We start from the raw sequence: 27,125 nt of genomic DNA, 5'->3' as shown, positions 1-27,125 counted from the left end.
GCCGCGGGAAAAAAAACTACGAGTTTCGCAGCGTTTCCCGAAGCCTCGTCGGGTCCGTTTTTACGGTTCTCCGAATGGAAATTGCGAGGTTCGCGGGGCGAAGATGCCGCGACGGTGCTTCGTTTTGCATCGACGAATTCCGTTTCACTCGTGCGGTACCTTTTTTGCTAATTTTCCTCCGGCGAGTGAAGGAGAAAATGGACAATTTTGGAGGAGGAGACGCGATTGTTCGAGCCTCGCGGCTCATTTTTATAGCCGCCAATTGGGCCATTTTGGCGAGCCGGGGGTGGAAAACGGGGACCGACTCCTATAGAATTCTACGGCGAGATGCCTCGAAGGCGTCCCGACGAACAGAAACGGCCCCTCTGTCCCTTTTCCGTCGGCGAACTTATCGCGACGCCTATTCTCCCCTTTTATTTTCCCCGTTCTGACCCACATGGCTGCCGACGCAGCGCCGCGCCGGCCTGCAGCACTTACAATATCTGCTTCCAATTAAACCGGTGCAAGTGGATCGCGTTAAAAAAAAGCCGAAAGGAAGCTGACCCCTTTGCCGCGGACCCGGCAACGCCGACGAATCCGAGGGCTATCCTTTCACCGGTTCCACCCTTCGTGATCGACGACCCCATAACACCTACTCTCCTCGGTTTTCTTTGCCGTTGCACCGTCATTCGAGAAACCGTCATTCTCCGCGCTCGCTTATGACCGCAAATTTTGGGTTGAATCGCGGAAGAAAAATTGTTTACAATTGTTTGTGACAATGTTATATTGTTCACGATAGCGAGCATCTTTACGCAATTATTGCACATAAAAGTTGGTGAAATATTCTATAATATAATATAATATATAATATATAGTATATAATATAGTATAATATAATTTATATATTATACTATGTTATAATAATATTATAATATATAATAATAATAATATTATAAGTATAATATTATAATATAGTATAATATGATAATTTTATTTAATAAATAATATTATTATATATTATTATTATATATTATATACTATATATACTATATTATATTATATTTATTATCATTTAATATATATATCTTAAAATGCCCAACGTGAAATTGCAAAATATATATATATATATATATATATATATATATATATATATATATATATAATATAAATATAAATATAATGTAATATACACGAGCTGCTTTATTCTCATCTCTCGTTTAGCTCAAGGAATTTTTTGGTCGAAGGGTGGAGCATTTTTCCCTCCTCTAGAATTTGATAAAATAATTTACGGAAAAGAATGTTAACGTTCGCATCGTTTCGACATTTAATATTACTCGGAGTCGAGTTAATTTCAGAAAAGCAGGTCGTTACATGTAGGATTTTATGTGGAAGTAAATTATGTTTGATTAAGCAGATAGTTGTATTTCACGAATCGCTGATTTTGCAACATTTTCTACGGCGAAGTTACGTGATTATCATATTATCGGTCGCCCCCGGAGTTAGCCTGGTTATCGCATTTTTTTTTTTTTCAAGCACGCCGAAGGCCGTCCACAGTTCACGTGCCGATGCCCGTACTCTGATTAAACAAGTTAAACAGCTATTATATCAACTTTCAGCATCAGAAGCTGTTCGTGCAAACGGAGTTCTTCTTTGAAATAGTACAGTTTCCCCGTTCCGTGAATTTCTTTCCGCGCCCTCGTTACTTATTCGTCGGCCATAAATATTTACACGTTCGACTGTTTTTCTTCAAAAATAATGTTCACTTCAACGCGTTGCAATTCGATGCATGTTACAATTCGTCGGCCCTCGCGAACCTCGCATCGCGAGCTTTCGTTGTTCCATCGTTCCCGATTTAACGTTAACAAAATCTATCGCGCACCGAGCTCGGCCGAACAACATTTGTTAAGACGATCGTTCTCGTAATCTCGACAATTTGCAAATGAAAAACGCGGGAGGCCGGTCGTTCGGAGCTGCACGGCAGGCTCTAGCGTTCATTTCGGTGCGGAGAAACTGGCCAGTTTCGCGCGCCGTTTCAGAAATAAACGTAACGATAATTAACGAAGCGTACACGATACGAGAAAATTATGCGGAAAATAATTTACACGGGAGCCCGATAAAATTGTCGATAGGATTTCTGTTCCGGAATCGCGTGTGCGCGGCGGCTTTCCTACGAACGAAAATGGCGCAGCGTTCGAGCGGGCCGCGGGTCGCGTCGCTTCCATATCATTCGGTCTCCGACGGTTAATAATGCCGATAACAAAGAGCAAAGACAGGTGGGAAAAAAGGGGGGTCGGACGGCATTCGAAGTCCCCTCTGGGGCGGGGTAAATCATCCCGGCCGATCTATGTTTCTTCGACGGGAGGACAGGATCGCGCGCGTTTAATTTCCCTGCGCCGCGTTCCCCTGGATATCCGCCGTTCGCATATCGAGTCGCATCAACGTTATTGCAGTGTGCATCCACGCGGCCAGTTATCGGCCCCGCGTGCACTGTGCGCCCGCCTGTGCGTTGTACGCGGCCAACATTGTTCCCGTCCGGCATCCATCATGAGATTTCCTGCAGGTCCGAATCGTCGAAGATTTCGCCTTTCGACGCGGCAGCTTTACCCTCGTCGCGTTTCGTCGCTGCAGAAAATTCTTCCTATTTCTCCTTCGGGTGGAAACGAAAGTAGACAATTTGGGAAGAGGGGACACGATCGTTCCAGGCTCGGCTTTATACAGGGTGTCGCAGGTTTTAATGTTCAAACTTGGTTAGTGTATTCTATGGCACAAAGTAAGACAAAAATGTTATGCAAATATAGGTCATATAGAGCTTTATTAACACTTTGACGGCCGCGCGAGAAACCTCAGGAGTTTCACAGAATTAAAGTATTTAATACAATTGAATTAAAATTGCAACACAAAGTTATATGACATCAGTTACATTTTTTAGCATTCTTACCTTTTGCAAATCTTAATAAAACTGAGAAACTAGAATGGATTAGCGTGAAAGTGAATTTTTAAATAATTCCGTAACCCACGTATGGATGACGCGGCAGTCAAAGTGTTAAGAAGTTATAACAAAAATTCAGAATAGGAATAGTAATCGACTTGCTGTTACTGCAAGCATTGGCTCGAATAGATCAGCACACGCCATGTGTTTATGTAAGCTGTGCTTATTAATATATTTCGAAATGTATTAATAACCGTTGTTGACAATGCATGATTGACATCGATCGAAGATTTTCTTTTATTTTTTATTTTTTATTTTTTTAGTTGATTACTATTCCTATTTTGAATTTTTGTTACAACTTCTTAATTAATCTCTATACGACCTACGTTTACATAACATTTTTTTCTTACTTTGTGCCATAGAATATACTGACAAAGTTTGAACATTAAAACCTGGAACACCTTGTAATGTAATGTCTCCCTTAGCGACGCTCAGATTGTGCAGAAAAATGGACAATTTGGGTAGAGAAGATGCGATTATTCGAGCCTTGCAGCTGGTTTTTATAGTTGTTGACGATCGATAACCATAAAACAGCGAGCCACAAGGCTCGAACAATCGTATCAGCTCTTCCAAAATTGTCCATTTATGTGGACAATCTGAGCGTCAATTAGGGAGACATTAACTGTAGTTGTCGATAATCAGCGACTAGAAGAGACTCTGATAATCGTATCCCCTCTATCCAAATTGTTCGTTCTTGTTGATAAGCCGAGAGAGAATTGGAGAGAATTCGCTCTAATATCAGTCCTCTGTTCTATTTCCAGGTGTCGAAAAATTTCGTCGTCTGGCAGAGCCACGCTGAAATTCGCGCGTAGGTGGATCCATCATAGAGAGAGAGCGAGAGAAAGAGAGAGAAACAGAAAGAGCAAGAGAGAGGAAGCTCGAGAGAGAAAGAGCAAGAGAGAGAGAGAGAGAGAGAGAGAGAGAGTGAGAGAAAGAGCAAGAGAGAGAGAGAGAAAATGAGGGAGGGGGATAGAGAATAAAGGGAGAGGGGTACACAGGTGCGGGCTCGAAGCGCGTGCGACGACGCGGAGCGGCGTGGAGCGGCGCGAAGAGGCGCGGCGCGGCGCGGCGCGGAGCGGAGCGGATCGGCGCGAGTAGGCGCGTCGCGTCGCGTCGCCACTGCTGCAGCATATCGTGGAAACTCAGTCCGACGGCGGCGCCGCACCAGACGTACGTGTTAGGACGCGCCTTTACGTGGTCCACCGATCAAACGTCCGATTCCGTTCGAGTCCCGATTGTGCGGTTGCGAAAAGAAAAAGCGAGACGAACCGCCGGAGAACAACGACGAAACTGAGAACGCGACCGTTCGAAAAGAAACCGAGAAACGAAAGACGAAACGATCGATAGTAAAAAAAGAGGAGAGAAGCTGTAGTAACACGTTCGATCGCGTCCGGGCGAAGGAGTCGCCGTTCTGGATCCCGCGATCCCTCGCGATCCCTGTTCAGGAGAAGATCGAGAACGGTCGCGCGATCGAGCGAGCGAGCCCGAATCCGAATTCTCGCACGAATCCTCCGAGGATCGTAGGGGACCGAGGGACGAGGGACACCGAGTGCCTTTTTCCTTTCTGTTTTCGTTTCGCGGGACGAGTTTTGGTCCCGCCCAGAGGGGCGGCCCCCGACCGCGAGGATCCTCGGCCCGAACTGACGGACTTCTCCCATCGCAGTACGAGCCCGTGACCGGAACCAGGATGTTTTCGTCCTCGAGAGCTTTCCCGCCGCTTTTCTTCGCGGCGCTCTTCGCCTACATCGGTGAGTTTCCATCCCCCGTCGTTGTTGCCCGTTTCCACCCGCGGCGACGCGATCGTCGTCGCACGGTATCTTCTCCGAACGATATCTGGAATCGTCGTGTCGCAATTTCGTAAGGGTGGGCGCGGAGTGCAGGGTGTCCCAGCGTCGAAGGCACCGCCGTGGAGACGGGATTTTACGTGAGAACGATCGTCGATAATACGGAGTGAATTGTTTTCCACTCGCGGCTCGTTCTTATAGTTCCCGATCGTCGACGATTACTAAAAACGGGGCGCAAGAATAATCGTATCCACTTTTCTAAAATTGTCCACTTTTCTTTACAAGCTGAAGGAAATTTGGGGAGAATTTACCGTGTACAGCGATCGAGAATGCACGCGATGGCAACGCGTCCGTTCTCGCACATTTATCTGCCAGATAGAGGCGTAATTGGAACGACTAAGAATAGATCGCAGTCTCCTCGAACGTGACCCTTTCAATTTTTCAACGATACAATCGTGCAAAGAGCGGTACCGCATCGTTATCGAGTAAGATAAAAGCCAACGAGATGCTTACATATGTTCATTCAGAGCGCAAAGAGTTACGAGTTTGCCCGAGACTGAATTTATTCCGTATCTTCGACTGATTTTTTTCGCGCAATAATCCCCCCTCCGCGGGTGTACCATCGATGCTGGGGATACCGTCGTACCGACGATACGGCACGGTTGAATTATACGATGCCGTAGCAAGTTCCGAAGTGGAGGGGAGGGGGTCTCTTTGGGCCACAGAGGGTTAATGTTTCTTAGGAAGTTCCTCGAGCTCCGAAGTTCCTCGGAATGGACATAGCCTAACGCCTTAACGAACGTATAGCAGCCGGGACTAAGGGTCCACGGCACATTTCGGTCGGAATCGAGTTAAGGGTATGCCATGGTTTCGTAGACTCTATAGATTATTTTGATACACACGGATTGTTCCGTCCTTCAGCGGAATTTTCGTGCTGCATCCGCCTAACTTACTCCGGGACGAATTACCTTTTCCGTTTGTCCCTAAAAAAGCATTTATTGACGGGGAATCTTCGGCTCAGCGAGACAAATTAACACGGACATTGCGCAACGAGCCGACGTAACGTTGGAAACGAGGAGCATGCTAGGTGTTCGAAATTTACGAAGGAGAAGTATGACACGGTATCGTGGTAGGGCGTTTATGCTGGCACTGCTGGATCTACCGATGAAACAGGGGTTCGAGGTACAAGAAAATTTCACCGCAATGCCGTGTTAAATAGCTCGTTTCCGATTGGCAGTTGATCGTCGATATCGGAGACCAAAAGCCAAGGCGTCGCCGAGATAAAGTACGACGATGGACTCTGATCGAAGTCCACCACTCGATATTGGCGCGTCTAATGATTCGCGGTTTTGGCACTCGGTGCGGAAAGAGGGTGGTTTTAATCAAAATGGGTCCGGGCGGTCGAAATAACTTCTGGTTAACGTGTCCTGTGGCCTTCCACTTCGTCGAAAAACCCCAGACTTCTACGAAGAATAGACGCGAAATTTTGAGAATTTAATATATATATTATTTATTATATATATAATAAATAATCTTGTTTCGCAAGTTCTCTCATCTGCGAGATAAATTGCAAGATCAATGTCACACGAGCATCTAGGAAATCCAATTTCCAAAGATTTATCTACGGCGCAAACGCGGTAAATACGTCGAATTGTTATCGCGAGGATTTCGAATTTTCGAACGTCGATTTCGCGAATTCGCGTTGAAATTACGCGGCCAAGCGACGGAACAATCTTGCAAAAATTCTCCTGGAAATCCGGACGAAGACGTCGAGGATAGGCGTGCCCGGTGTTCGAAAAGTGTCATGCGAAGAGATGGAAAGGTAGAAAAATTCATCCGGAGCCGCCATTCGTTTCAATCGGGAGAGCCTCGTTCCGATATTTTTCTGTGTCAGCGTATGTATACGTCCTGTATCCCGACGAACGGTGTCGGGTTCTTAAGTTCAATCTTCGTTACCAGTGTTCCTTCGGCGTTCTTCCCTTTCAGCGATTCGGTTATGGCGAGTCGAGGGTTCTCCGCGTTTCCCGCATACGCGGGCCAGGCTTTGTTATATTTCGAAGCAATAGAGAGACAGAGAGATAGAGAAAAATGAAGAGAAAGAGAGAGAGAGAGAGAGAGAGAGAGCAGAATGAAAAAATTGGCCCCGCTTTCACCGATCTTCTTGAGCGCTCGACGAGCAGTCGTTCGAGGAAGAGCTTTTTAATCGAGTATCGCGGGACCGTCCAATTAGCGCGATTCATTGTCCGTCGTTTTGGCCGACGCGACGCGTCGCTCCGATTCCCCCTGGCACGGTAATGTTTGACTGTTTTCGGCCTCCGGGGATCGGTTTTCGAGCCATTCGTAGTCACTGCCTCGTGTAAAACTTTAATGGAACAAACATCGGCCCGACACCAAACAGATTTTTCCCGATGCGCAGTCTGCCCGTGTCCTCGAACGTCCCCCGGCTCGCGTCCGCGGAGATCGAATTAATTAGGCATCCGATCCTCTCCCTCTGCTTAAATCCGAACGTCGATCGATCGGTTGGTAAGCTTCTCGCGTAGATTTTTTTATCTCGAAAATCGCGAGACTTCGTTCGAAACGTTGCTTTTTCCATTCGAGAAGCTTTATTTCGGAGGATACCTCGGAATTAGTCTATTTTAGAGTATCGATCTATCGCGAGGTTATTAATTCGCGAGAATAGAAAATACTGCTCGGTAAAGTTTCACGCTTGACACACGAATATTTAGGATCTGGCGCGCGGTAAATGAAAATTGATTTTCTCGTATCAGAGAGAGAGAGAGAGAGAGAGAGAGAGAGAGAGAGAGAGAGAGAGAGAGAGAGGGAGAGTAAAGTGTGTAATTAGAATTAGAAGTACAGAAGTGTACGTGTAATTAGAATTAGAAGTACAGAAGTGTACGGTGTAATAAGAATTAGAAGTACAGAAGTGTACGGTGTAATAAGAATTAGAAGTACAGAAGTGTACGGTGTAATAAGAATTAGAAGTACAGAAGTGTACGGTGTAATAAGAATTAGAAGTACAGAAGTGTACGGTGTAATAAGAATTAGAAGTACAGAAGTGTACGTAATAAGAACTAGAAGCGCAGAGTTATACGAAAAAACGGCAATAATTCCGTTAAATTAAATAACCGTGTTCGTATCGGGAGGAGAGATGTCTAGAAAAAAAGAAACGCTCGAACGTGCTGCACCGTTTAAAAGTCGAGTTTCCTAAGGGCTTTCCGGGCGACCATCGACGCAGCTCGACCAGAGCGCTATTTTATCGGGAAGTGTTAAAGGATCGGGTTCCTCGATAATCCCGCTTTGCAAATTAGGACACTTAGCGATAGCCCGAGCACGAAAACTCAGCTAAAGTGTATCAGCACTCGAGGAGACACCGCATCCCCGACCCGTAATCCCGACCGCCGAAATCGTTCACCGTGATTCATCCCGTAGGCCAGGATCCCCGGGATAGACAGTTTAAGATACAACAGAGCGGGCAGCGACGAATCGGTACCATTATTCTCCGCAGGGGAATCTCTTGTTGATTCCACTTTGAAAAAACTCGAAACGAAAACGACACCAGCTTGCTGCTGTCCGATGGATCCTGCGGTAAATATTCTCTCGGCCTGACGAATCGCGACCTGTGCCACTTTGGTGTTTTTCCTTTCGAAACAACAGGATATCCTTAACCCCTTGCCGCACTTTGCCGAGTCCGACTCGTCGTGAAAATTTCTAGGAACAACTTATCGAGTATAGATGTCGTTCTGTCCTTTAAAATTGGAACAAAATTCTAATCTCCTGTCGCCGATATTCAAGCATTCGAGTAAATTTAAGCATCTAATAAGCATCAATTTTCTTCCTTTTCTAAGAAATTATTGCGATCGAAAGATTTCTAATCGCAGCAACTGCGGAGAAAATGGTGTGTCAACGGGTTAAAGTTCCTGTCAACGTTGCATATCGCGTTTTAACGCCGTTCAGCGTTACGCCGAGCTCGAGAAACCGAGATCGAATTTATTTAGATCTTTCGCCATTGTCCTCGAATTATAAGTTCGAACAATAGAATTTATTCGATGGTTTCCTAATAGAGAGTCTCCATAGTTTCCGCATTTTCAAAATAAAAATTCATTTCGATCGGCACGATAGGTCTAGCGTCGAACAACGTCGTAGCGATCACGTTTCCATAGCTTCTACGGTTACACACGTAACCGGAATAACTGGGGCATCGTTATTGGATTACATTTCCAGTGCTCGTTTGGTCCCGAAAAAATGATCATACGTCGAAGGATGTTCGACGAATCGTGCGAGTCCCTGCGTGTCGAAGCCAGAAAGGACCCTGACCAACATCCCCCCGAGGGCCCAGCACCGTACACCCGTTGTCGCCTAATCGTTTTCTTTATCGCGGTGGAAAGTGATCTCGACGATAAAAAGGATTCCACGTTGATGCGTCTCGGACAAGAGAACAAGGGCATCCCGCGAGACGTTCGCCGCACTAAAGTCAAAATGAAAACCGTAAATACTTCCGGCCGCATTGCAGAACGCCGGTCGTTAAATTTAATTTTACGACACAATATGTATATATCGTGTTTTCCTGATCCTCGTAAAACGATTCTTCCAATCCGGACGCATCCACGGTCATAATCCGCGTGACGCACGACATTTTCAGAACGACATCGACCGTGAAGAATCCCTTTCTTGCCGCATGATTCCCAAATTTCACAAGTCTCTCCTGTAAACGAATCCTCTAAAAATGCTCTCGAAAACATCGGCGCGTCGTTGTTTCCGCGAGATTCTCGGTTCGATCACGTAATTCCCAGCCTCGTGTTCCCGCCCACGTGCACGGGACAGCCGAAAATTCGTTTACAGCCGCCCCCGATCTCGCGGCTAATTCGTTTAGATCGCGAACTTCGCCGCGGAATTAATTCTATTCATTACGACGGGGAAAGTCGATTGTCTCGCTGATCGTCGCGGCGCGGCGCTGCGTCGACGCGACGTTTCGAGGTTGCCTAGCGGGAAATTGACGGGGTTTCGGGATTTTCGGAGTGCATTATTGTGTTCCGCCGTCTAATAACCATTCCGAGATTTATTTTGCCCGCTGAATCGCTCGAGAGATCGTTCTACGGACTGCGCGATTTATTAGCAACATTTCTCGCGCTGGCGGCTCTGGATGTTTGCAAGATTCTCTTCGATGTTGCGATTGTCTGGAATTGTTTATTACGATCGGATGCTGTGCTCCGGTGTTGTTAAAAAATATAGCGTCGATCCTTTCTCTATATACAAAAATGTCCCAAAAATGGCTCGCAATCCGAAAGTGGCGGGTTCCTCGGGTCATTTGAAGCAACTTTTTCCTTTGAAAACATTTTCTCCGAGGCACCGTTAACGAGTTATTAACGAAAAACAGTGACCAATGAGAGGCGAGCTCGGCTGGCGCGAGGCGACCGAGCCAATGAGCGGAACTGGGCTTCGTGCGCTGGTTGTCTGGGCCGCCTCGCGTCAGCCGTACTCGATTCTTATTGGTCACTGTTTTTCGTTAATAACTTGTTAACGGTGCCTCGGAGAACATTTTTGTAAAGGAAGAAGTTGCTTCAAATAACCCGAGGAACCCGACACTTTCGGATTGCGAGACATTTTTGGGACACCCTGTATTAACGCGTCGATTGCCGCGTCGGTTATGTTATAAAAAAATGTTTTATTAAAAAGTAACCACGTTCCAAATTCATATTTATCGTAATATTTTCTAATAACTTGGCATTAAGCCGTGTGCAAAACGAGAATGCGAAAGAGTTCGCGTGCAGTCCGCCGCGATAAATTTGATCTTTCCAGTTACGATTTTATTAATTCAATTATTTCGATGCTGCAGAAATTTTTCGGGTCGATTTTCGCCGCCCGACGCGTTGAACCGAGTTCATTCGATGCGAATATTTATTTCTGCCGTATATATCTTTGCTACACCGTATACCTGCTATCAAAGTTTCAGCATCGAGAGCAACCGGCAAGTTCTTAATTCTCCTTAACGATCGTTTCATCCTCTTTATGCCTCTTAAATCGCTAAATCGCTTAGCCTCGGGATCTCTGACGAAACATACGAGACTCCGTCTAATTTCAGGCTTCGCAAACGACTCTGCGCGAATACGAATTTGCATAAACTTCCGCGGCGTAGTTATTACGTTATCGTGATTTTCTTCGCTGCTCCCTTGTATCGCTGTCCCACTTTTACCTTTCTCGCTCTTTTCGACATTATCGTCCCGCTTACCGATTTTTCATAGTCTCGCTGGCCGAGAGAGAGGAGAAGGCCAGGGGAACGCGCGCGCGCGCGCGCTCGATCACGAACGAAGCGTCAGGACAAACTTGTGGATATACTGTAAATTGAAAACCTGGGCAGAACGCGCGTATGGGGAAACAGGCTTTGGTCAGCGACGCGTTCGGACGCGCGGAGGAAATCGAGGAACACGGGGTACAAATAGAAACGGAGAACGAAGCAGATCGACGAAACAGATCTCAACGCGTTTTACCAATTTCTTTCTTTCCTCTGCTTTTCGTCTCGATCTTGCGTCGGCAGAAAATAGAATCGCCGGAAGAAGCGAAAAAAAACCGAAGAACGACCGAAACAATTTTTCAGGGTTTTTCTATTTAGAATATCGTGGAGCGCCGAGGAGACCGCGTTCCGCGAACCGTCTCGTAACCGGGAAGAACTTGTTCCAGACACTTCGGCGAGCATCCCGAGCGCGTTTCTACGACGGCAGGCAGTCGTTCGTAGGTCGTAAGACCGGAAACACCCAGCGAGCATTTCTCGAACGAGTTCGTGATAAAGCGCGGCTGTAATTCGTGGACCTGCTCCCTGTTAAACGCACCTGCGGCCCTCCTTTTCTCGACGGAGCGGAGCGGAGCCGAGCGAAGCGGAGCTGGCTGCCTGCAGTGTTCTGCCTCGTGTTCGCAGCCCTGCGACTTGCCCGACCCTCGCGATTACGTTCGACCCGAGATATTTCGATCCGCGGCAGAAAGCCCGCGTGTCCGATCATCGTAGCGCGAACTGCTCCCGGCTCGAACTTCCGTCGGTACTTCCACGGCCACTTCGTATATTGAAATATGTTCCCGGGGCCGAGTTACTTTCGGTATCCATTGCCTTCGACCTCGGAGCACTTCGGTTTCGAGCATTTCCGCCGTCGTGCGGCCGAATGTTCTCTTCGAGGTACGTCTTTACGTTGTTCCTCGAGATTATTTTTCGAGAGTTTGCAGGACGGCTGTTTTTGATGGCGTGCGCCGGAGTACAGCGTGCCAGAGGCAGCAAAATATTCGGGAAAATGTCGGCATGCGAGACCGAGGTACAACCCCCCGTTCGTAAGTATACGAACACTTGCCGGTTTTAACGAATAAATGGGTGCACGATACGAATCAACGAGCGAAAAGGATTGAAACGATGTAAAATCGATTAATTTAACGATCTGTGTCTTGTAAGTATAATTGAAAGTTAAAACTGATCAGGACTGCGGGTTAAGCTAAAAGAAAATCGTAATGATATTCGTAAATGATTTCAGAGCTCTTTTTAGATAACTATCTTAACCCTTTGCACTCGAAGCTATTTTAACCCTTTGCACTCGAATGGCGACTCTGAGGCGCCACTAAATATCGGTATACTATTTTTCAAAATCATTCTAAGAGCATCAGACTCGTTTATATTTAAAAAAAAACTATTAAAATTGCATTGTACTTGCCAATAGACTCAATTTCATATGCATAAATTGCAATAAATTATATAAAATAGAAATACTGTAGATCAGAGATCATGTTTTAGATTTCGAATTCAAATAGCTTCGACTGCAAAGGGTTAACTGTAAATATAAAATCATTCTTCTCACTCGTAGTATTTTTTATTTTATACGATAAAATGCATTTTATGCGTATGAAATTGATTCTTGGGACTCTCACGACAGTTACACTCTTAACAATTTTTTTAATCCAAGCTTTTTTAATATCAAAGTTATCTTAAAACGTGATATAACAAATTTTAGTGGTGCCTTATTTTTTATTTTATACGATAAAATGCATTTTATGCGTATGAAATTGACTCTTGTGACTCTCACGACAGTTACACTCTTAACAATTTTTTTAATCTAAGCTTTTTTAATATAAAAGTTATCTTAAAACGTGATGTAACAAATTTTAGTGGTGCCTTATTTTTTATTTTATACGATAAAATGCATTTTATGCGTATGAAATTGATTCTTATGACTCACACGACAGTTACACTCTTAACAATTTTTTAAAGCTAAACTTTTTTAATATAAAAATTATCTTGAAACGCGATGTAACAAATTTTAGCGGTGCCTCTGAGTCGCCGCTCGAGTGCAAAGGGTTAATTAAGAAGGTGTCCACATACTTATGGGCGGGGGTGTACATGGAAGTGAAATAGGTCGATACGTAGTCGTACAACATTATAAACTAAGACCTGCCGAGACGTTGGTGAAATGCTTGGACTCGAGAGCTAAATAGTAGTGGAACAGACCGGTGTTAAGTCGGACAATGGTAGAATAAATCGAGGCTTAGTAAGACTTTAGTGAAATACGCCAACCTGAGCCGGACCAGGACAGAACGCGTCGGCGTTAAGTCGGACGATGGTAGAACATATCGGGACGAAGTCGGACGTTGGTCGAATCTGTCGACGTTAAATCAGACTATTGTGAAATATTTAAGGAAGAGGTTCGACGTTGGTGGAATAAATCGAGGCTTGGTCGAACATTCGTGAAATACGCCTGTCTGTGGCAGGCATTAGTGGATTGGGTCAGCGTTTAGTCAGCCGATAGAATATATATATCCGAACGAAGTCGGACGATGGTAGACAAATTGAGACGTTTGCAGAAGAATTTAGAAGAATCACAATAAAAAATATAACCCTTTCATTTATTTAGATTTTTAACGAAACATATTGGGTTGGCAACTGAGTAATTGCCGATTTCAGTTATAGATGTTTCTCACTCCTATTTTTATGATATCCGTAAATGATATATTATAAAATTATTATTATTATTATGTTATTTTTTATTATCCGCGAATGTTAGCAACTGGACAAATTGAATGCAGCGGTCAAGGAAAAGCGACCAGAATTGGTCGATCGTAAAGGTGTCATTTTCCAGCAGGACAATGCTAGGCCGCACACGTCTTTGTCCACTCGGCAAAAATTGATGGACATTGGTTGGGAATTGATGTTACACCCACCATATAGCCTGATCTCGCGCCATCGGATTACCACTTATTTCGATCCCTGAACAACTCCCTTCGCGGTAAAACTTTGAATGACGATGACGCTGTAAAATCTCACTTAACTCAGTTTTTGGCCGAAAAGGATCAGACTTTCTACGAGCGTGGAATTTTCAAGTTGTCAGAGAGATGGCAAAAGGTCATCGAACAAAATGGAAAATACATTACAGATTAAACTTCGTTCCAAGTAAAAAAAAATTTTTATTTCATTGAACAAATCGGCAATTACTTAGTTGCCAACCCAATAGAATCGAATGACCCTTCCGGATTTTGAAGATTACAACTAGCCATTTTTCAGTATAGCTATTGGTACGCCAATGCGAATTCTCCACGGTTGAAAACATTATTTATAAAATATGTAAGCGACTGCCGAAATATTAGCGTCGACGTCGGTTCGTTAACGATAATATTTCTCGATCGGAAATGTCGCCGTTGTACCGTAAACGTGCGAACGATTGCTGAAACGTTTTCAGTAGAATTAGCCCGCGATCGATCAGACATTTTCAAACGGAAAACGCCTGGGCATTATTTTCCGGAGAACATCGCGAACAGAACGTCGTTGATAAAATGCAAATTTGCCGACTGAGATATTTCCAGTCAGACGGTATCAAATTCTTGTCATGTTTGCTCGGGGGAATTTAATCTATTCTAGCGCGTATGTGTATCGAGGAGTGTGAGCCGATGTCTGTCGCGAGAACGGTAATTGAATACATCAACGATGGACTAGGCGTTGCCGATGGAATGGAACGCCTGCCGACCAGACTCTTCCAGTAGAATATACCCACGTCGTTTCGCCTCATCCTATACATTTACGTTACACGGAACGCTCGCAGGAAGTTGCAAGTTCTGTTCACAGGAACTGTTCAACATTTAGCTATTGGAACAAGATAAAAATCAACGTTGCAGTTCGAACAGCTAATCTTGCATGGACAATCGTTTAAAGCAGGGGTGTCAAACTCAAAAGCTAACTTGGGCCAAATAAACAATGCTTAACTTTAGGTGGGCCGCAAAAAGAAAATCAATGTTCATAGAAACAAATATTTTTATTTTGTCTAGTACATTGTAGTAAACATATATAAAGTTAAATTATCGTTTACGTCCTGATACTTGACATCTCTTCTCTGATACTATCTTTCCTATTTCGGGAGAAATTTGATTGGCCGAGACTACTTTCAAAATCTCTAATTCATATTTCTATTTTATTTTTTTACTTTGCGTCGGATATATTGACTGGGCCGCAAAAATGTTCATCTCGGGCCGCGAGGTTCACACCCCTAATTTAAGGGATATCTGGTAAGTTGTCGGTGCGTGCATTTGGGACGAAAATAAATTAGAAATCACTGTCAGGCTACTTTCAATCAACTAAGCGCATCGAACTAAGAAAGAAGAAATAAAGTTCCGTTTTGCCTCAGGTTGTCGCAATTGAAGTGGAATTATTATATCGCATAAAGATTCGCGGTATGGTTATCAAGCCTTTGGACCGATACTTACTTGTGCCTCGTAATTTCTCCGTACGACGAATTGTTTACGAATAACTTAAGAGCCATCCGGTATAAAGCGAAGAACGCGTTCCGAGCGGATGACAAATATACGAAGTATGCGGGGCACGCAAGTACGTAGGCACTTTGTAACAAGGTGCCCGTGGGTGCCCGCCGCATCCGCGATCTATTTCTGCCATCGTATCTCTTCATTAGTCTTCGGTATCGTCGAGGGGGTGGATTTCTGAATGAATTGTCGGGGTGCGTGCCGGCATTAGGGCACGGCCGCGATGACTGGTCCATATTCATGCTGTTATTAGATGTATGCCGACGAAGAGGGAAAGAGGAAGGAGAGATTGGCGGGAGGAGCGAGGACGGGCGGGATGGAAAGGGTTCCGGGATACCTTTCATCGGGCCTCCATTACCTGATTGCTCGGCCGCGCACGGAAAGGGAAACGCCGGGTCGCTTCGCGTCGCGTCGCGTCGCGTCCCGTCGAGCCGAGCGGAGCAGAGCAGAGCGGAGCGGAGCGGAGCCGGCGTTAAAGCGTCGCATTGTACCGGGGTCAGTCGACAAAGATCTCGAACCGAAGGAAGAGACCACTTTCGCCCGTATGATGTGTTCCTCCTTGAGAACCGTTCGCGCCAGGATAAAGCTTCCTACAGCCAAACGACTCTCCGACGTGCTCCACCGTCTCGGCGTTCCCCCTCGCTTCCCTCGCTGTTTCACAGAATGCTTTTTAACGCGGGGTCTCTCGCATTCTCTCTGTTCCCTCGTCCTCTCTCGTTCGTTCTTCCTTTCTTTCTTTCTTTCTTTCTTTCTTTCTTTCTTTCTTTCTTTCTTTCTCTGTAGCTGCGCCGGTCTACAGAGCCTTCGAAGTTTTATCATCCGCCGGTTCCGCGTTTTCTAAGTTTCCCCTCGGCATTTACATTCATTTGATATGGGCCTTCAGGGTTTTCTGATCCACTCCGCTTCTGGAAGCAAGCGGATGGAAGTTCATCCAATTTAATTCTCTTGCTCTTTGAACGACTTAATGTAATTACTGCGCCGCGGTTGTTTACGTTAGTTCTTTGTTTTTTCTTCCACGATCGTTTCCAAGGGATATTGTGCTACACGACCATTTTTTTATCGTTCCCTTCTTTCAATTCACCCCGTTCGAGGTATCGTCGGCTCTCTTAGGTTACCGGGAGAACAAATCTTTGTCCTTAGACCGAGAGAACTTTCTTTTTTCATTAATATTTTTAACAGGCAACGGTATTTCTCGTTCGAATTTCGTGATTATTAATTCGAAGAAAATTCATATACAGTTCCTTTCGGAAACATTACGCGTTCGCCAGGTATTCTTCGCTCGCGCGACTCTTTCGGCTGTCGCTAAAAGGGTTACAGGATGACAGAGCTCTTTCAAATTCGCTTCTCGCTCTTCGTTATTCGACGCGCCTGTGCTCGGCGATCCATTCTCGCGCAACAGCGGAATCCTTTCGCCGATTCGTAGACCATTTCTCTCCAACTGTTTGAAAGAAAAATTTCGAACGTCCAACATTCTCCGGCCGCGAGTCGAATGAAACTGTCCGCGTTGAATCCGAAATGAAAACGGGGCTTCGTAAATGTCCATTAGACCATCGTGTCGCGATAATTACTGGATGTTCTTCCATGGAACAAAGGCGCGCGGATACACGGTCCGCCGGAAGATCGCGAGCCAGAGAAACGCGAGACCCGTTAGCACCCTGGAAACCGTTCTATTTCCGCGATCCAATAACTGAAACGCCACCCTTGAAACTAATCAATGAACCGCGGGGCAGAGCATAATACAGAAAGCTACGGCACGGCCGAGCAATGGAAACGGTGCTGCCGAAACATCGGATACCTCCGAAAATAACTTAGATCGATAATCGACTCTGCGGATGAATAAAGATCGCGAGACACGAGCCGGAAAAAAAATCAAATGATCCTGCTCAAAGGGTTTTTTCCCCCTGAAATCGCTGTTCCGTACGTTCCCCGACGATATGTTATATTTCCGTTAAAAATCGGATTTCTTCTCCGGCGAGCGTGCGCCGCCGACAAGATCCGTTTCTTTGACGGCGCGACGGTGCCGCCCGGATTCAAAAGTTCGCGGAACCATGCGTTTCCTGCGCGTCCTGTTTCCACGCGCGATCCTCAAAGAGCATTTACAATACAGCCGGCCGAAGGATTTAATATTTTTAAGGCCGCGTCGCGACGTCGATACGCCGAGGGGCCGGAAAAAATCTGGACACGGTCGACCAGGCTCGTTCGATACCCCCCTTTCCCCGGTTGCCGCACGAGGTTAATTTCGATGAAAGGCCGGTTTTGGGTGCCAGCAAGAATCCGGGCTGTGCGCGGAGGGGGGCAGGGGAAATTTACGAGGATCTCTTCTCCAGGATCCTCCGGATAACTATAACGCGTCATCGGCTCTCCGGGATGACCCAGATCCCTTCGACGAACCCTTACACCGGTCCCCTTGTTCGCACACTTTCGATAGAAATATTCTTCCGGATTTTATTCTTCGACTCTTCGAGCGATCGATCGACTCCGGGGTCTCGAATCTTTCGCGAAAGCGGATCTGTCGCTTCAGTTTTCTTCTTTTTTTTTCATCTTCGCGGGGCGCCGATTATCGACGTTGCAATCGAATTCCGAATAATTGCGATAATCGCGACTCGAACGTTATTAGGAGACATCGTAAAAGAATGAAGATTTCAGGGGTACGGTAATGTCTTCCCGATTGACGCTCGGATTATGCACAAAAGATGGACAATTTGGGAAGAGGAGACACGATTGTTCGAGCCTTGCAACTCGTTTTTATAGTTGTTGACGATCGATAACGATAAAAAACGAGCCACAAGGCTGGAGCAATCGTATCTCGTTTTCCAAAATTGTCCATTTTTGTGGACAATCTGAGCGTCGATTAGGGAGACATTAATGTACTTCGTTCGTCAAACTCGACGAGTAGAATACACCGTCGGTTAATCGGATGTTCGTACTGCAATCGCAGCGGTCGAAAGATTCCCAGCGTAACAACGCCGAGTTCTAATCAGCTTATCCGCCAGGGAACGCAATCTTATCGCGCTGCGCATATTCGGTAGTATAAGCCGGCGTTGGGTCAGACATAAACCGACGAAACTTTAAAGACCGCCATTCTATCTCTGTTCGAGATTAAACAAGAACTGCACTTTGACCGTCGCCGCCGCTCTATCTTTATTTGCCAATCAAATAGTCGCGAGAAGTTCCTTCATTTAACCAGTCCACCCGCAGAGATTCGCGTGTATATTTTTTACGCTGGGCCCACCGTGTCGGTCAAGATAACCGGCTTTCTTTGACCTTTTAGACACGACGCGCCACTATAGTGGCTTTCGCGGATGTCATCTCTCTGAACGACGCGCCACTATAGTGGCTTACTCTAGTAGCTCACTCGGTCGTCGCGTTTGAATCAAATAATCGTCTTCATATGCATTGTTTTACACTTCTTTCGTCTTCACATCGATTTACAATATACAGACTTATCTTAACAATGTAACTGTTGAATTTTTACAGGCAACGTAAATAATATCGTAACAGAGTTAATTTTTATTGAAAACGAAGAAAAGGAAACACACATAAAGCTAACTGATATTACGGGTAATGGTTCGGCAGGCACAACTATACACCTCGCTCGTCCGCAGGCAACTAACTGAAGAACAAAATTTTTGGCCTTAGGAGTCTCAAAAAAAGGCAACGCAGACAGTAGACAGTCGCACTCTCTCGCCAGATGCGACGCAGCTCATCGTACAACAATGTAATACCATAATTTAAAATATTATGTCACACGCAGGGGCAACCTTCAACAATAACTGTTAACAATATAACTGTATCTTAACAATATACAGATACTCTGTACAGTACATATCAGGACTCTGCCGTCCAGAGAAATAGCCTCGCGCAGAATTCAGCCGTACCTAAAAGGTTAATTTACAAATTATTGAAATTACGAGCTAGAGAAATGAGTTGCAAGAGAAAAAGAAGAACTTTTATCCGTAGATCATAAATAAATCAACGATGCGAACGTCGTCGCTGCTACTTGAAACAATTTGGACCACGATGGAAGAATAGAGAATAAAAAGATCGATCATCGAGAGAGGTGCTTCTTTTTAGATAATGCTATTTGACATTTAGAGCAATTTAACGACGCCCCGAAAGATGCGTTGTTGGCAACAAAACGTTGCCGGGGCAATGCAATCGTTACTGCAGAGTTAACAAAATCTCTGGCGACGTAAATGTAACCGTATATATCGTACAACAAAAATTACGTTTCTTATTAAACGAAGCGTCCATCGAATCTATAAATTACACGTTCAGTTTCCGTGCCTCGGGCCACGATATGTCCGGGCACCCGCGGATCCCACGAAGCTGGTTAATCGAGGCCCCGCCGGCGAATCGGCGCAGAGACTCGACGGTTCTGGGTCCAGGTCGGATCTATATGTTTTAAGCAATCATCGTTGCCGATATCTGGTCGCGCGCACCGGCCAGTAATCATCGGACTCATGAAATTATAATTTACGGCGTCCCGTATCTATCAGCCCCGCGTGTATCATCGGCGTCGATAGGACGATAGGACGATAGAACGACGGGGCAAGCAGCTGCATAATCTAGCCGGACGCCGAATTGGCCGCGTGCGGACGCGCATACTATGTGCATGTGCATTCGGATACTGTCTGCGCATTCGAGCCGGCGTGTTTCGTGCGTTTCGTGGTTTCCCCGCGCCCTGCCCGTCGCATTGTTCGGTTCTAGTTGCACGTGATGATAGCGGCCGGCCTCGTACCCCGATAATCTTCCGAATGTACCCATTATTTCGTTCGAATTCCGGCCGTTATCGGCGTGCCGCCGCATAAAAGAGCCGGTCTTCCCGAAATGGGGGAGCACGGAGGCACGGGGCTGCATTCTGATAGCTCGTTGCGGCGGGCCGGACCCAGATCCCCGTTATCTACGGCTCCGGATTCCGAAAAACTTGGCCTTTATCGCCGTCGTAAAGGCCGTCCCATTGACGTCCGGCCAGCGGCGACGAAGCTCCGCCGATCGCGGCTGACAATCGTCGTCCCACGCTATCTCGAATCGCGTTCGTTGCAGATCGCTCGCGAACGAATCGAATCGCGAGAACTATCCGTTTGCCGAACCGTCTCTGTCGGCTGATTTTTTTTAAACCTTTGGCTACGGGCGACTTTTTGATACGTGCCGCGCACACGGCGCGTCATAGGTCAACCGCAATCTACGCTGTCAACGACGGGCGTGTATTTTTCGGATTTACATCGAGATTAAAACGATGATAATTTCTGAAAAAAATAAAAGGGTCGATCCGGTTAAATAAAATCCCCGGAGAACGAAATTTCGAAGCTACGGCACGTTGTCTATTCGCGAATTTTCCACGGGGATTGCTCTTCGCGCGTCCGTTTCAGTTAACACGCCGAGCTGACAAAAACAGCCGGTCCTCGAAAAATCATTCGCAGAGACACGGCAGTCATCGACACTCCCGGCAACCCGCAAACGGCGCGACAAATTGTTTCACCGGGGGCACGGGGCGGGCTTCCGCGTCGCCCAGAAACTTTCCATCGAGGCGCTCGAAAAGCCGGAATTCCCTATGGCCCGGCCAAATAGTTCCGCGATTATCTAGCTTCCTGCTACGCAACAAACTGGCCGGAAGTTTTACGCGCTCGCGTATCGTTGCCGGCCGCCGTTCGACAAAGGGATTCTTTCCGGCCGCCGAGAACTTCGGGAGGACTCCGATCGGATTCGCGACCGTCCCATCGAATCGAAATCGATCGAAGAACCCCGGAGCTTCTTCGCGTCGCCGTCGATTCGCGAGATCAGACCGCGGATTCTTGATGCGAAACAAAAGTTTCTCCTGCATCGATTGCAAGCGATAGACAATCCGTTCGTTCTCGAACGAACTATCGCGATCTAATATAATCTTATTATTAGATCTTATTATTATATCTTACTATATCTCTTATTATTAGATCTTATCATTATATAAATTATAATTAGATCTTATTATTAGACGACGTACTTTCCGCCTCGAAGCGCAACGAAAATTTCACGACGTCCTTGCGAAAAGTGGACTTCGAGCTTCTTCTCTGGGTTAATTGGGCCGCGACGACCGCTTTCGAAAGTCCATAAAAATACGCCTGGAATGTCTCGAGCCACGTTTCCCCGAAGGTGTCGCTTTTCGGAGCGGTTCCCGCGTTATCGCGGCCGTTCGAAATCCCGGACACGACGCTGCGATCCGGGAAATAGACGGTGCCGGAGTTTCGGAGCGGATTCGAGCGTTTCCGCGCGGCGGAACGGGGAGCACGGGCTCGCGTTCTCGGCGGTCCCGCAATCGGTTAGCGGGAAAGTTCGATTCTAATACCCCGCAGGGTCCTGTCATCGCGGACGATTTGCCTTTTACGACGCACTCGGGCTCCTCGAAGTTCGAATGGCCGTCCTCCGTTCTCTCGCGGCGCGGCGCCGCTCAATTTAAAGATTAGCGTCACGGGAAATGGTCTAGTTTATGGCGCGGCCCCGTTGCACTTGCACCGTGTCCTCTGTTGCACGAAGAGCCGCGATTCCTTCCAGCAGCCAACGACCGGTTTAATCGTCTTCCCTATTAGTTTGTAATGGACCATCGAGCGATCCGCGCCGGTATTAACCTGCTGCAGGTCGCACCTGATCGAATAGGTCCGGGCACGAAGCTTTATACGCGACGTAAATGAGAACAGCCCTTGGGCGGAAGGCCGGTGGTTAACACTGCCGGTGACAGCTCGTGCCGGCGGCCGTTAAAACTGCACCGTGGCCGACGAAATCTGTCGATCCTATGAAATATCGTGCGATCGAAAATTCCGAAATGTCTCTTTCACCGTTTTCAGAGCTGCGGCAGGCTGATGGAACCGGTCACCGTGGCTGACCGATTGCCGCGTCTTTGCTCTCTTTTCGAGCACGATCGACTCTACAGGGTACCCCAAAAATGTCTCGCAATCCGGAAATGACGGGTTCCTCGGATCATTTGAAATAACTTCTTCCTTTACAAAAATGTTCTCCGAGGCACCGTTAACGAGTTATTAACGAAAAAGCAGTGACCAATAAGAATCGAGTACGCTTGACGCGAGGCGGCCCAGCCAACCAGCGCACGAAGCCCAGTTCCGCTCATTGGCTCGGTCGCCTCGCGCCAGCCGAGCTCGTCTCTCATTGGTCACTGTTTTTCGTTAATAACTCGTTAACGGTGCCTCGGAGAAAATTTTTTCAAAGGAAAAAGTTGCTTCAAATGACCCGAGGAACCCGCCACTTTCGGATTGCGAGACATTTTCGGGACACCCTGTATGTACTTATCGAACAAGACAAACAAGAGCAAGCTTTATTCGAAACAGGACTGCCCGGAGAGTTTCTTCCGGCATGAATAATCTATCTCGGCGAGAGCTCAGGTAACTGCTCGGCAGAGTCTGCTTCGAATCGCGAGATCTCGCGGAGTCTACGCTCGCTTCCAGCTTGAAACTCGAAACGAATCGAATCGTCCAGGGTATCGGAGATCCAAGTTCGCAGTCGAAATCTTGACTCGCGCGACCGACTCGGTAATTCGGACGGAGTCTGAGAGCCAGGGGAATCGTGTGGTTTTTCAGAGCCGAAGTGCCCTGGAAAGTGGCGGAACCCGGCGATCCCGGGCAGCGGATCCGCCGATGCCGTCCAATTACGGATAATTTAGCCCGGTTCCTCGAAAACGTTGAATAAGACCGACGGATTTCCTGCAGGCGATCCTGTATCTCCTCCGGCTCGCTCGGGAACGGGATCTTTCGTGCCGGCTCCGAGCAGGCAATATTCTCGATCAGCCCGGCTCACAAAGGCGCGTCGGGGAAAGAGAACCGGTTCGATTTCGGCGCAGTTTTCTCTCGTGGCTCGAGCCCAGCATCCAGAAGCAGCCAGTCGGCTGACAGGCTGTATTTGTAACCGGCTCAATTTCGCGCGACTTCTGGCTCCGCGGGCCGGGCCCGGGTTCCCTCGCCTCGGCCCGAAACGATTTTGCATACGAATGTTCCTGCCGCGTGTCTCTGCCGGGGACGCCGTACAAAGGACGCGCGCCACCGAGAAACGGGAAAAATTACTGTAATTTAGGGCCGAGCGCCGTTTGCGGGCACAAAGGTGATCGACGTTTCCTGTTACCGTTTCCCTTGCTGCTTCCGGGACAGTTTCCTCGAAACGTCGGTTCCTTGCCAACGGTTCGCGATGTTTCGAGTGGATGTTCGTTGATTCGCCGGTGGCTCGGGAAATATAGAAACGCGGTCTTGCGGTGCTCGGTTGATGGTTCACTCGTTGCATCGACTCGCTTCTGGAAGAATATGTTTCATCGACCGTGCATCAACCCTTGGACGGGGCGGACAGTCTCGAGCCACGGCCGAGTTCGTTCGAATCTTTACGATCGATATTCATTCGTAGACTTTTAAACCCTTTTTATCGAGAGAACGTCTCAGGAAAAATGTACAATATCAGATATTAGTAGAGCACGCCGTTTAGTCGGGCGTTCGTGGCCTGTGTCAGCATGAAACAGGCGTCGGCAGAATGTACGACGCCTTGTCAGACGGTAGTCGAATGGACATTGGCCTAGGCGTTGGCGGGACGTGCAAGGAACGGGTCAAACACGGATAGAATATGTCGATAGACTATCAGACGCTGTAGAACGTGTCAGCATTTGGTCAGACGGCGGTGGAAGACGTCGACGCCCGATCAGACGTCCGTAGAACATGAGTCAGACGTTGCTGCAAGCTGTTCGATAGCCATCGCTGGCACGTGTAAGTAGAATACGACGATCATAAATCAGACGCCAGGGAAACAGTGGAGAAATATTTCTACGTACGTCTTGAAATTTAAACAGCGACTCGCTGTTCGCGAGGAATCCTTTCTCGATTATCTAAATTAACACGTTCTACCCAGCGTGGACCATCGGTGGTCCACAGGCATTGTTACCAAAAGCAAGCGTATTTTATTTATTAAAATAAAATACTTACAAGCACTTTCTAACCAATTCGCACAATCACCGAGACTCTGCCGACAGCCACCGATAACTGATATCGGCAAAAATACTGGAGCAAACAAGCGCCGCCATCTCGTGCACGCCGATCATAGAGACATCGAAAAAATGCGCCGGGTAGAACGTGTTGATCGAGAAACCATGGAATCTCGTTGAAACAACGCGCCGCTTCGAACGGAGCAAAGTTCGAGACGAGACAGGCCCGTCGTCCCGTCACGCAGGCCGCTCGCGTCGCGTTCGTTGAAATCGGAAGAATGTTTTTCGCCGGGTCGTTTTCAGCGAGCTGTCATAGTTAGGGGGATTCTTTCGGATTCTCGGGGGCGTATCGACAGCTCGGGCCGGTCTTAAAAAGTTCGCGACACGCGGAACCCGTTGCCCCGGTGGAGCGAGAAGTTCGATACGGTCTGGGGAACGGCCGCGACCCAGTTCCGGTGGAATTCGTGCCGGTTGCGTTCCCGACGGCCGATATCTCGGCCCGTGAATGCCGGCAATACGTTTCACTTTGACTGCGATCCGTCAGGATTTACGCGGCGCACGCCTCGAACCGAGAGGGAACTCCGGCACAAGTGAAACTTAATTGGAATCGGGTGACGATTCCGCGCCGCTGCTTTCCGGCGTCGACTCGATTTTCGTGGACTCCGGAGGAGCTCGATTATAGGAACCGCTCCGTGAAAACTCGTTTAAGTGCGATCGATTGTTCTAATGCGTCCCGACGAGTAACTCGGCCTTCCACTGTATAGTCGGGCGATAAAGGCTTCGGATACTCCCCCTCGTTGCTTCGGATCGAGTAGACTGCCACGGTGTTCGATCGAACATACCCGCACGTTCTAATACGTGCGACGAGTCCCACGGTTTTCGGACGTATTGACACGGGCAAGTAGAATGCGCCGGATCTGGTCGGACGAGGACGGCTTTGACGCTCTCCCGTTGCTTCGGATCGAGTAGACTGCGTCGGTGTTTAGTCGGGCAGCCGCTCGGAACATCCTGTGTACAAATTCTTTTAATACGATCGACGAATCGTTCGAGTAGACTGCACCGAACACGATCGGGCGATAATAGCTTCGGAATATAACCGACTTCTCGTTTTAGATCGAGAGCAGAACGCGCCAGTGTTCGACGAGACGCGAAGAAAATCGGTCCGAAAGTTTCTCGGAAAAATGGCAAAGCAGAATTAGCCGAACAGCGAAAACAGAGCACGGAGCAGCGGACAGTGACAAATTTGTTTGCGCTCCTTCGGAGATCGTTTCGCTGTACGCGGGGTCTTCGACGGATTTTGGACGCGTCGCGATTTCATCGAGTCGAATTAATTATCCGACGACTTGGAAAAGTATTCGTCCGGGTCGGGTGACGACATCGATCCCCGTGGCACGGTGTCTCTTCCCCGGTCTTTTTCCGAACCGATCGATCAATCGAGTTAGCAAGTTTTCCCGGTCGGAAATTCGTTTTACAATTAGAAGTCGAGAAATTCGCCGCTTCCCTGCTCGGCGACGGCTGCTCTTTCGATGAGAAAAAAAACGAGCGCCGAGAATTCGAGGTTGGAATCGACGAGCGTGAAACAGCGTCGCTCCCCGCGACAACGTTCCACGGACAAGGTGCCGAAATCGTAGAAATCTGTGCTTCGGAAAAATGTCGAACAAACGGAAAGCTGCGAAGACTGTGAACGAGGCGTTCGTAGAATACGTCGATGTTAACTTAAACAACAGGAGAGAGTAGGTCGGACTGTGTTGGAATAAACTGAGACTGTGTCTGACGCAGGGGAATGCGCCGGTCCGACTCGGACACCGATGGAACACCTGGGAATCGAGTCGAATAACAGTGGAACAGTGTATGGAGATAGCGGGATATTTCCGGAATAAATCGGGCATTAATAGAACGGGTCGACGTTGAGTCGGCCAGTCGTAGAATATACCTACGCGGTCTCGGACAGTAAAATATATCGGCGGTAGATCAAACGTTAATGGAAGATGTCGGTAACAAGCCGAGCATTAGTGGAATGTCTCAGACATTGTACCAGACGCAAGTAGAACGCGAGGATATTAAATCAGACGGTGGTGGAATCTATCACGCTGGGCATTGAACAGATCGAGCGCGAAAACAATTTGGGCGATCGTTCGGCTGAAATTGCATTTCGTGGATAATTGTAAACGCTACCATACGGAAAAAAACTGTCGCCGGCTCTCGTCGACAGACCCTTTGGTGCTGTCGCGCGGCATACGTGCCGAGAGACGAGGTAGAACGTCGGATCGGGGACGCAGGCTGTGCTGCGCGGACGTGCAGGTCGATGCCGACCTATTAGCTTAAAGTAATTTCCGTTTAATTTTGGAGCTTACGGGCCCGTAAGCGTGCGAATGCCCCGATGAAAGCTCGCCCTCTCTTCGGGCTCTTTCTCTTTCGGCCGTTTAACGAGCCTCCGCTGCCGAGTAATCGGGCTAATAATGTCCGACTAATGAGCCATATCCCGACTCGCTCCTTCGCAAACGCGACGCGCGATTACACGGCGCGGTTCGGCTCGGCTCGGCTCGGCCGAATTACAACCGGGCCTCGTACGTTCGCTGCGCCGATAATTCGCGACGCGCTCTCGCAGAGCCGCGCGTTTTCCCGCGAATTATTTGTCGCGCGAAATCGCCGA

At 47.5% G+C, this 27,125-nt stretch overlaps 1 protein-coding gene across 1 annotated transcript in view; it reads left to right on the top strand.

Moving 5' to 3' along the window:
* Nucleotides 1-4,067: 4,067 nt before the first annotated feature.
* Nucleotides 4,068-27,125, top strand: part of LOC117218240 (U-scoloptoxin(05)-Sm1a) — a 120,834-nt gene continuing 97,776 nt past the window's right edge. Inside the window, exon 1 of the mRNA XM_033466500.2 lies at nt 4,068-4,716. Coding sequence (XP_033322391.1) covers nt 4,656-4,716 — 61 coding nt within the window. The 5' untranslated portion in view covers nt 4,068-4,655. The remainder of the gene's footprint in view (nt 4,717-27,125) is intronic.

This window comes from Megalopta genalis, chromosome 3 (assembly GCF_051020955.1).
Source record: "Megalopta genalis isolate 19385.01 chromosome 3, iyMegGena1_principal, whole genome shotgun sequence".
NCBI classification, from domain to species: Eukaryota; Metazoa; Arthropoda; class Insecta; order Hymenoptera; family Halictidae; genus Megalopta; species Megalopta genalis.
Note: the sequence above shows the minus strand (reverse complement) of the source record. Positions and strands in the feature narration are given on the sequence as shown.